General features: G+C 33.1%; 2 protein-coding genes and 1 long non-coding RNA gene across 4 annotated transcripts; 1 reads left to right on the forward strand and 2 right to left on the reverse strand.

Moving 5' to 3' along the window:
• The first annotated feature begins 249 nt into the window (after positions 1-249).
• Positions 250-773, forward strand: LOC109161095. The gene is made up of 2 exons (XR_002050877.1): positions 250-455; positions 612-773. It is a non-coding gene; the product is annotated as an uncharacterized LOC109161095 (long non-coding RNA).
• On the reverse strand, positions 681-1,599 carry LOC109161088 (photosystem II reaction center W protein, chloroplastic). Its single transcript, XM_019309423.1, has 2 exons — positions 1,182-1,599; positions 681-1,098 (listed from the first exon to the last, which is right to left on the reverse strand). The coding sequence occupies exons 1-2, from the start codon at positions 1,273-1,275 to the stop codon at positions 794-796; spliced, it is 399 nt and encodes a 132-aa protein (XP_019164968.1). The 5' UTR covers positions 1,276-1,599; the 3' UTR covers positions 681-793.
• On the reverse strand, positions 1,583-6,236 carry LOC109161076 (probable galacturonosyltransferase 6). 2 transcript variants are annotated; one of them, XM_019309411.1, is made up of 9 exons: positions 5,777-6,236; positions 5,643-5,677; positions 5,160-5,198; positions 4,940-5,072; positions 4,791-4,864; positions 3,896-4,128; positions 3,271-3,628; positions 2,306-2,827; positions 1,583-2,033 (listed from the first exon to the last, which is right to left on the reverse strand). In XM_019309411.1, exons 1-9 carry the CDS (start codon positions 5,886-5,888, stop codon positions 1,755-1,757), a joined length of 1,785 nt encoding a protein of 594 aa, XP_019164956.1. In that variant the 5' UTR covers positions 5,889-6,236; the 3' UTR covers positions 1,583-1,754. The 2 variants fall into 2 exon arrangements, with proteins under 2 accessions (XP_019164956.1, XP_019164946.1); XM_019309401.1 differs by having other exon boundaries at positions 5,160-5,201; positions 5,777-6,235.
• Between the last annotated feature and the right edge of the window lie 5,789 nt (positions 6,237-12,025).

Consider the following 12,025-nt stretch of genomic DNA (forward strand, 5'->3'; position numbering starts at 1 on the left):
AAAGCAATTTGGTGTCATTAGACCACAAAATTCTTAACATATTTCAGTAACAATAATCTCATTAATCACTAATTGAGAGTGTATACTTGAAAATATATTGGTAAGAAATAATCTTAGATATTAAAATCATACTTTATTTACATAATCATCTCTTTAAAAACAAATTTTTATTATTTGTGTCACTAGATTATAATATCATTGATAATTATTCCTTATTCTATTTGATAGTTACATTAGTAATATGTTCCAAGCTGCTGGTTAAAATAATGTTATAAATATTTGATTATTAAAATATTTTCATAGTATTATTATACCCCGTATTTAGTTAAATAATTAAAGGAGGAGGCATCGGCTATTGTTTGTATTTACAGAAATCTGAAACAAAAATTGAAAAGGCAGAAGAAGAAGATGATCTTCTTCCTCAATTTCCCTTTGCCATTTTCATCGTTTCTTTGGTATCTATTCATATATTTCGTACTTGTTTTTTATTTTATCATTCATAAATTCTCTCTATACCAAACAACTATCTTCTCTTTTATTCATCTCTACGTCTGAAACGGTGAAACCCCCTGAGATTTAAGACCGGTGCGTAACAACAAAGGTATTTGCAGTTAAATTAGTTATTGTTGGTTGAGTTGAGTTAGAACTTGGTGGATCAAGAAATAAAAGGAGATGCTGGGGAATAGGGATTAAAGGGAAAGTTATAGAGCACAAGTTTACAGAAACGGCATGATCTGATGACAGTAAAGTATTACATCATGATTAACACAAATGACACAGTACAAATTGAAGCTCAAAGGGAGAGTCCAGACTCCTCGTCCTCATCCAGGCCGGAAGTGTAGACGATGTAGAGAGACCAGATTAAACCGAAGACACCAAACAGTATCCAACCAAGAAGGTTGTTGCTCAGCCCGAATGGGAGTCCGGTCCCTTCCGTGCTCATTCTCTCATCCACCAGAGCCATGGCTGCTGGGCTGGACATGGCGGCTGCCGCCGCTGCCGCCATCATAGATGCACCCATCCCCAACTTTGACTCGCCAGCTGCCTTTCCCTCCATCGAACATCTCATCTTGCCCATGCTACTCATTGCCGGCAACCCTGAAAAGCAATTCTCATCAGAAGCAGAAAAAAAAAAGCTAATCACAAGCCAAAACACATACTCTCCTAAACACAACTAGTACCGAGAACGGCGGAGGGGCGTGGTGCCGGAGCCTTGGGCACGAGTGCAGCACGTGCGACGGTGGAGGTCGGAGAGCATGCAGAGATGGTGGCCATTTCTGTTGTATTCTAGTTTGATTGAAGTGAGGTGGTGATCGAGCTCTCTCTGCTACTGGGTTCCAGTTTATTTGATTTTGATATGGGAGCAATCTACAAATTAATGTATTCTCTAGCCGAGACAATAACCAATGAACAACCACAAACCAAGATTATATGGATAGCACCTCATCCATTCCAACCCAACCACATTTGGCCACGTGGCATGTCATCTCATGTGAACCACAATTTGATTTTGGATTCCAGGCCACTATAGTCCAGACAACAGTAAATAAGAAAAGAAAACTCTAAACTATGCTCTCAGGGACACTGAAGTATTTGGTAATTGGTACCCCATATTATTGCAAGAATGCGGTCAGTTCCGGTAAGAATTTGGCCGGAAAAAGATTTGTTCAAATTTACACAAACTATGATCTATTAAGTGTTGACAAAAAATAGTGTGTGAGGACTGAATCAAGCTTCTTTTGTTGGATATGTGATTAAGTGTGTATGTTGCACTGTTGTAGATGGGGGTGTTCATAGTTCACATGTTTCCTCCAATAAGGTTTATACTTCTCGAGCCCAATATCTAACCATGGTTTCATTTTTCCATCATAATGAATGACTGCAGCCTGCTCAATGTCGCCCCGCACCACACCGGAATCATAACCTAAACCAAGGACGTGCCAACTTCTGTTTAGAGCCACTGTGTGCTTGTAAAAGGTTATCCAACCAATTGGCAAAGTACCAGCAGCTTTCAACAATGGCTTCTTACTTCCCTGTATATCATTCAGAGAGGAAAATTGGCAGTAGTGAGAAAAACAATAAAGAATGCAACAAAAATGCACTAGGTGTTTACACACACACACATATTTATATACATCCGCCATAAACGATAAAAAGGACTTGTGTAAGATAAAAGCTAAAGAAATATACTCAGAACGTTATATAAAGATATGCTTGAAGAACAACCTAAAAACAAATTGACAACACGACCAATTCCACAGGCAATAAATTAAATGAGAAAGACGAAGTTGTCATTAATCATTACCAGCTGCAAGTACTTGTGATAGACTGCGGTTAAATTTCGCTGCCTCCATGCCTTCAGATCAAATAAATTCATCCCAAATGCCCATGTGCAGGTTTCCACACCAAACCTCTTTGCCATCATGGGGTCAGTAAAGTTAATAAATGCATCCATCCGACGGAATGAAGGCTCTCCTTGCTTACAAGTCTGCACAGCACCATTCACTTTACCCTTCATGTTAATTCTCCAAAGTGCTGAGAGATCCCTTTGCACAACTACATCATGGTCAAGAAACACAAGCTTGTCGAGCAAAGGAAAAATATCTGGCAAATAAAACCGCAAGTGGTTCAATGCAGATGTATATCTTGGATCAAGTGACCCTTGCTTCTGCAAATTTGCATCATATTTGGTGGATAACCATTTGATATTGTCTATGCTTTGGATATGAATTGTTGCTTTGCCCGGAGGGTTCAACAAAAACCACATTGATATTGCAGGGAGGCTAACTGAATCTGTGACTATATGAAAGACAATTTTCTCAGGATCCTGTCAAATGCATCAAACATCATCTTCAGTACATGAATAACTGATTAAAAAAGAAAAGTCTTCAAAACAAATCAAGAGTAAATATCCTTGACCATCAACCTTGCCATGCGTGTTAACACAAAGTTGAAAATATTCTTGATCACCTAAAGCTCATTTGGTAAACACACTAAAATCATGCATATAAGTAAACACAGTGCTGCATACATTAACAACTAATCTCCAACATCATTTTCATACACTTGCTTCTCAGAACCTCAGCCTTTTACTAAAAAAAAAAAAAAGTCATGTCCAAGAAAAATTGATATAATATGAGCATATGACCAATTTTAAGCCTCCCCAAAAGTGGAAAGGATGAATAAAAATAAAAGAGAAATGAAGAGATGTAGAACAAATAATGGAACCTGAAAGGCTGAAAAGAAAGAGCAGATACAAGAACAGCATACCTTAGCAGATGAAATGGTTGAGTTGACAACAACAGAACATGCCAAAATGTTATCAGAGAAAACAGCAAAGTGATATAGATCTGGATTATGCAACTTATGTTGGTTAGGGAATTCCCGCTCTTCAGGCATCAGGACAAAATATTCAGCTGTCAACCGCATGGAGAAGCAATGTAGGCCCTTAGGTGTAGTTCTTCCAGCTAGCTCTTCAAGAAATGCAACTTGATTCTTTTGTGTTCTGAGCTGCTCTTCAGCATTATATGTCATAGCGCGAAGTTTTTTCATGATAGGTGCACATTCAGGGTACATGCGGCTAGCTTTTGATAAGGTTGCCTCCATGGCTTTCATCTTCTGCACAGCCCTGAAAAGGCTACTATTTTGTAGGCAAAAAATGAAATGTATTGAAGCCCATAAAACAAATTGATTACCCAGAAAACAATTTGATCTGAGATAAACCAAAATCATCTCTGCTGGATGATGTAAGCACCTAGTCAACATTTTACTAAGTTCACCAAGGACAGAATCTTGTAGAAATGTGATAATACTCAGACAAAATATGGAGTTTATTTGTAAATGTTGGGGCATTTGAAAGGGAAAAGGAAAGGACCTAAGTTCATCTTCATCTTACCTCCGAGACAAATCAGAATCCTTAGTAGCTCCACCCATAGCTCTTTCCAGGTCTTTGATTCGCATCTTGATCTCTTTCACAAAATGAGATTTGCTACCTTGTGGGGCAAAACTCAGGTATACTTTTGCTCTAATAACCTGGTCTTTCATCTCCTTCAACTTCACATCTGATGTCTTCTGGGAATGTGAGATTCTACTCTGATCATGTTGAACCCTTTTAGGCTCAGACTGTGCCTGCAATAAAACCACAAAAAAAAAAAAAAATAGGCATAAACAGCAAAGTTGATAATAAATTTGAAATTTCTGAGAGCCAAAGGAAAGAGTAATTTCGCAGTACTTTCAAAGTGAACAGCAGTGAGATAGTGAGACAAGAAAAATAAATTCAGAATAAGTGTTTCCCATAAAAACAACAGAAATCTTAGATCTTCAACTGAAAAGCAAGTTTCTATCCTGACTAATATCACTATCACAGGTTACATGAAAATCTAAGATGAAAATGTAATCCTAATAAATCTACCCAATCAAGACTGTATTCAATTATAGTTCTGCAGTGTATTGAGTAAACAGACTTTAGACAACTCCATCTTTTTATGTTTTGGAAAGGAAAAGCACATAAAAATCATAATCATTGGTGATAAATCAAAACAAAAGTGTGGAATTCAACAATTGCATCTGTGAGTAAATTTCAAGAATGCAATCAACATTTCTTATAGCTTATATCACAGAGGAAAAATATATATATTTAAGCTTCCAAAATTTCTGAATCACAAAGCTCCTCAAAGAAAACTTTAGTATATTGCTACCCAGTACAATGATTAGAGGGTATTGGTGTAAGAATATCCTCTTTATTTAGGTACATTGCATCACTTCATGTGGGAGTGGAGGAGAAGTCATACATTTTCTTTTGAATTTCGTACAACTTCCTCATGCTGACTATGTTGATTCTCTTCTTCTACATTTTGCATGATTCCTGAAACAAGTTAACAACTGAGCGGCCAATGAAGATAAGAAGAAAAATATATAATAATATCGGAATAGAACAAACCACTTTCTCCCAAGGTAGCATTCTTTGTGTTTTCTGATTCACCGGTCCTATTACTCTCAATTAAAGAATCAGAACTAAACTTGTCATCTTTGTAAACAACCATGAGTGGCTCTTTCACACCTTTGCTTTCTTCCTATACCATATCACATAAAATTCAGCACAAATAAGTAATTAGCCCAAGTAACCCCTTACACATGTTGACCATAGAAATTTCAGTTACCTCCTCTAATGCACTGGCAATATGAGCCTCTGTCCTATGCTTCTGAATCACCAAAAAAATATATAAATAAATAATCAAGGTTTTAATTAATCTCAGTAAGAGCAGTGTACTACTATTTTATAGCAAGAGATTGAAGAGGTGCACATTAAAAAGGCTGTAATTATGGATGTTGACAAAAACAAATCACAGAACATAAAGGGAGCTTTTCACTTTTCCTTCCTCTGGATTCCAAGAGGTGGGACCAAGGAGCAAATGTAGATGTAATAGCTTCGTGGTCCAAACATTGCAAATAAAATGTAAATTCCTATTAAATAAGCAAATCATCATATTTGCTTATTACACCAAAAATAAAAATACAACACGTAGACAAAATTCGGCCAAATCCTCTTCCCTATTCTGTCTACATGCTGTCGATCTATATCATACAACGATCAGAAATCAAAAAATAAATGTAAATCCTACTTAAGGTATAGAAAATCTTACAATAAGCGATAAATCTTCAATAAATTCTCCCGGCTCTGCATCCAATCAATCAAACGGAATTAATAAGATTAAACTGGATATAAGCTCAATCACAGATTCCAGAAGTGAAATGAACCACTGGAAATGATACCTACCATCACCATGAACGCTTTTAATCCTGTTAGACAGGAAGCAGATAGGAACACAAACGGAGATGACGAGCAAAGAGAGGATGAAAATCCTCGTGCACCGATGGAATTTCCTCATTTACATCTACCTACTCTAAGCGCATGCTGGCTGATCCCAACTCCCAATCACGAAGTGCGAACTAAGGGTTTTTCCGCGTCCGCTTCGCAACTGCGATCCTGTAGAAATAAGATCAGTCTCCTTGCCCGTCTGACTAGGGTTTTTTCTGGATTTTCTCTACCCGGTCAGCCAAAAAGATCTCCGATTATTATATTTCCAACGAACTAGTGTAGATTTTGTTCGAATGTGAAACGCGATGAATACGGAGATATAGAGGGTGCCATGTTCGTATTGGCAACTGGCAAGCAAGGAACGAGATTCGGCTCGGGATGGAAGTAGTTAATTCCTTTTTCTTTTTTTGGGGGGGGGGATTTTTTTATATGTTTTAGTTGGGAGTTATTTTTGGAGGGGGATTTGAAAATGCTAACATTGCTAAGACTACATATGTAATGAAGAGCTCATGGGCCAATGGGGTATACCTACATAGTCTGTAACTTATGTAATGACATTACATTTTTCTTACGAAATTCATATTATAATTTAGTTAATAAATGTTTAAAATTTATTAATTTAAATTGAAAATGTCAATAGACAATTTCAACATGTCTTATATTTATATATAAATGATAAATGCATCGAGCATAAATTGTTATCAACGTGTTTTGTTTAGTTTTTTCATATTATATTAGTGTAGTGGTATTCACACTCTCATTGCGTTTAGACAATACGGAGTATGTTTAATTTTATTAAAGATGGTAACTTACTTATTTCTATATTAATTGAAACATGACACGTTAATGTGAAGTAAAAAGTATATGTAAATAAAGTATACTCTATACAGATTTGGCATAGGGATTTGATCATTATAAGAAAAATAATTTTTTTTATTGGTTCTTCTATACTCATTATTAAAATATTTGATACAATTATTGGTTATGTTTAATAACTCCATAATTTTCATGGTTGAACCAATTGATCTCACTATATGTCAAACTTATTCACTCAAAATTACGGTAAGATGCCTAAATACTATTTTTAAGTTGAAGTCATTCAGTCTAAATTTGTAGCCTTAAGATAATTCTCTGTAATACTAAAATCTTATGAGTCAAGTTATTAAAGATGATAACCAAACCGTTCTGTGGTCACCAACCCGTACAAATCTTCAAAATCACTTCACTAATAAATCGAAATATTTGGGGCCAAGTCAATCATATAAAGTTGTTCGCTTTCATACAATTTTCTCTCACTTTCAAAATGTCATATTACTAAATTTGCAATTAATCATTATTCACTCTCCATACATGCAATTCTCGTATCTTTTAAAAGTGATCACACTTTTACATCAATCACCTTATACAAAATGTATTTGTATCAAAAAAAAAATGATAATCCAAATAATATAAAAAATATAATAAAAACATAAAAGACTTGATGTTGCAAGTCCGACACGAGAGTTACAAAAAGGAAAATACTTGGCGGACTCATTATATTCGTAACTTTTATTCTCTCTCACAAGTTCTTAATATAGATACTTTTATGTTGACTTACATGATGAAAATAATTTATCCTTGTTTGTCACATAATGAAGTAAAATTTAAGAGTATGTATAGTAAAACTCTGGTAAAAATTGCAATTCTCATTTGTTAGACTTGTAATACATAAGATTAAAAAAAAAAAAAAAAAAAAAAAAAAAAAAAAAAGTTATGTAGGATTTGCAAGTGGTGTAATTACATGGACGAAGATGACCTGACTCCAACACAAAGAACTATAGTAAAATTAAAACTCAAATTTTGAAGAGTGAAATACAGTCATAGAGAGGTTACTTTGTGGAGCAGTATTAAATGGGATAGGAGTTGACCCTTACATTATGCCGTGTATGGTAGCGGGCCGATGGCTTCATTGGCTTGAATTGGGAGCTAACGTTGCGCTATCGTTTTCGTAATTGTCAATTAAGCTTTGGAGTTTGCGACTACAACATTGGCACGCGCACCCATATTCAACGTCTGGCTTATTACACTTGGACTACGACCTTGTCACTATTCTAGCTCAGTCTTAGTAATCACTGTTAACAATCATTTTTGTATTCACTATAAAATTTTTAAATCATTATTTATATCACAATGATCCAATGACATAGTAAATAGGATCAAATGTTATTTTTGAGAATAATCTGCATACTGTTATTGTTGAAATTTGAATATTATTTCTTTTTTCAAATACTGTTTAAGGAACCAATGAGTTATGCTCATAGTGTGGATGTATTTTTACACTTTATATTACGGAGTATTATTTTACCTACCTTATTATTTATTATTTAAAAACAATCTAATATTTGTTTATATTACTCATATTTTTAGTACTTGCCAATGGATTGGCAGGCCGACCATGAACTCCAATTGAATAAAATATTATTTTTCTATTTGAATAAAATAACGCAATACTCATGTTTGTTATGAATATGATCTCAAGGGTTAGGTATACTAGAAGAAATGCATGTTATCTCATTCACATATTATATTTTCTCTAGTTATAACTTGTTAATACTAATTTGATTAGGGTGGGGTATATATATGAAATTAGTTTTACGCTCGTATTGCACGACACAATTAATGTTCAATGTATGTATTTAAATAAATAATTTAAAGTATATCAATGCAAGATTAAATAAGAGAAGTTTTTATTCAAAAAAAAAAAAGAAATTTATTATAGTTGGCATTAAAATTAATGTTTAATTTGTACTTTTCTAAATTATCTAAATACTTATTGTAGTTGACATGGTATTAGATATTACCTTTTAGTTAAAATTACTCTAAATTTAATTGATTCGCTGTTGGATAAGTTTGTAATTATCTTCATCTTCATTTGTTGTTCGTTTTTGTTGTTGTTGTTGGCAGTGTCTCATGTGCAATTGTTATACAATGGACCATGGTCCATAGTGCTATGTCGACCATGGTTGTCAAATGAAACTGTAGTAAATTTAAAATGATACTTTAGTGTTGTTAAAATAAAACTAAAAAACATAGCTCATACAACAATATATATTGTCAAATGAAACTGTAATATAATTAAAATGACATTTTAATATTGTTAACATGAAACTAGTGTGTCTGAAAAACGAAACTAAAATCCAGAGTCATACAATAACATATATTGTCAAATGAACGTGGAGTGTAATTAAAATAATACTTTAGCATTTGACGGTAAATATGTTACCGGATAATATTTTATGAATAACAATAGTTGCATAAGTGAGCTGAGATAATTGTATTGCTAAGTGTTGTTGCCTGCTTGAGTGTTGGACTCATGCTCTCAATGAAAGCACCAATGACGGTAAATATGTTATCGGATAAAAATATTATAATATATAGCAAAATAACGAATTGTTGTATTGCAAGTATTTTGAGTACAGAATATTGAACGTGTGCCCAGAATCTTGAACCTCCCCCCTAGCTGATGAGAGGTCCTATTTATATCGAGTCCTAACGGTAACATGGTGGGACATAAATGAGGAGCTAGGGCCTTTAATTCTCTCTCATCAATGGTGGCAATATGTTGAGAAAGTAGTTATAATATATACTACATTGTAATAGAGTTAGTAGTACTAAAAAAGAGTACTAGCCTATTGAGGATTAATCATTTATATTATTTTTTGATTTAGTGTTTATTAATTTAGAATAAATTTGTATTTTTGGACGGTTATTTTTCTTAGTCTATTTCATCTCGTCGTATAGCTATTAATTGTTTGATTCCTTCTTATCAATAAATTGAGTTTTCACACAACTTCTATATAAGCAACACATTTTTCATTTTCTTATGTTCTTTCCTTTTCATTCAACTGGTGAAAAACATGTAATGGAAATGTTACTCTTATAAAATTATAAGCATTTTCTTTTTAAATTTCATTCACAATATTAATCATTTACACAATAACATTCTAAGTTGACAATGTCACTCATTGTACCATGAATCAATCGCACTTAATATTCAACAACTAGCTACCACATAAATGAGTTACCGAATGAATGAAATATAATTTTGGAATAAGGTTCAAATTGGCAACTGAACGTAACCTGAAAATGCAATTAGGCCACTGAACGAACAAAAAGTGCAATTAGGCCACTGAACACTCCAAAAACGTGCAATTAGGCCACTGAACTCTCCAAACGTATGCAATTTCACCGGATAGCAGGTTACCATCAATTTTAGCAGGTTACCTGCTTACGTGGCAGCTGAGTTGGCATTTTTAATAATTTTTAAATAATTTTTAATAATTAATTTTAATAATAAATTTTATAAAAAATTGAAAAAAATTAAATAAAAAATAAAATAAAGTCGTTTTTATTTTTTTAAAATTTTGTTAAATAAACATTTATTATTAAAATTTATTAAAAATGATTTAAAATTTATTAAAAATGCCAACTCAGCTGCCACGTAAGCAGATAACCTGCTAAAATTGAGGGTAACCTGCTATCAGGTGAAATTGCACATTTTTGGAGTGTTCAGTAGCCTAATTGCACTTTATTTTCGTTCAGTGGCCTAATTGCATTTTCAAGTTACGTTCAGTGGCCAATTTGAACCTTATTCTTATAATTTTTAATTACATATAGGTTAGATTCATATATATGCACAATTATGAGATAACAATTAATCCTTTCCTAACCTCAGTCATAACAATAGTATTTCATTCAACAACTAGCTACTATGAAAAAGTCATTGTTCTCAACTTGGAGGTATGTAATGAACTCCATTAATTCCCATCCTTTTTTCTTGTTTCTTTTCAAATTTGCTTCTGAATTTGTGATTCAGTTTTTGTTCTTTCTCAGCACATTAATTAAAGCAATTATTACAACAGAAGAGGTAATATATAATTTGCAGTTGCGAGAATACATTGATGACACAAGGACTATATTAATATACAGGTATCCACTTGAACAAGTCTGCATTATATTACTGAAGCAAAATATGAAAGATAACTTCATCCGGAATGCAGAATTTCCATACATCTCATTATCGACAGAATTAGGAATTGAAATTGGATTTTGGGACCAAAAGAATAACTCATTTGGATACACTAAGGGTCGTTTGGTTCACGGAATGTAAGATTACCTTAGGGAATGTTAGATTGCTGGGAATGTTAGATTACTGGGAATGTTAGATTTCTGTGTTTGGTTAAAATTGGGGTATGTAATATAATGATGTTTGGTTTAGGGTTATCTTTTATACACACTATAATATCCTTAACATATTTTCATATATTTTAATAAATTTAAAAATTAAAATAAATAAATAAGATAACGGTATCATATATAATCACATGATTTTAAAATATTAATTAAAATCTTGAACTTGAGAAACAAAATTATTTTATAAACTAACATAACATAATAAAAATAAAAATATATATATATATATAATTACAAATATAATTAAAATATATATATATATATATATATATATATATATATATATATATATATATATAACTAACATAACCAAGGTTATCTTAGATTACCTAAGATTTTGAAGGGAATCACATTCCCTTCAAAATCCTATGTGGAGGGAATGTGACATTCCTTGGAAATGTTAGATTCCCTGAGATAATATGAACCAAACACCGGAATGTGAGCTTTGGAATGTCACATTCCCTTGATTATCTTATATAACCTGAACCAAACGCCCCCTAAAGGTATATAATATGTTCTTGATGATTGATGCAAAATAAGGCAAATAACATTTTATTTCATTTTCAAATAAATCCATTGATAAGGGCTGTTAATATGGCCAAGGCATGACCTGTCTGGATTACATGATATCAAATTGGTTGTTATAGCATCATAGCATAGCCTAATTTCTTTTATATACAACTTACTACTAATAGAATTTTTCTGGCATATAACCCTGGAGTAATACTCTCGAAACTAGTTCCCAATGCTTGCAAAACACTTCTTTGGGTTGTGGGTGCATTATCATTTGGAAAAATTTTCTTTCTCTGCAAGAATAGTTGTTATATTCTTTGCAAGATACAATTGTAGGTTCTCTCGAAATAATCTACTTCCCAGTAGACTATTTGAAATCATTGGAATACCCCTGATAGTTTAGTCAATAGCGATTTACTGTTCCGCAAGTTTTGATTAATCTGTAAATGCTACGTAGTATTT

Source organism: Ipomoea nil, unplaced genomic scaffold (genome assembly GCF_001879475.1).
Source record: "Ipomoea nil cultivar Tokyo-kokei standard unplaced genomic scaffold, Asagao_1.1 scaffold0302, whole genome shotgun sequence".
Taxonomy (NCBI): Eukaryota; Viridiplantae; Streptophyta; class Magnoliopsida; order Solanales; family Convolvulaceae; genus Ipomoea; species Ipomoea nil.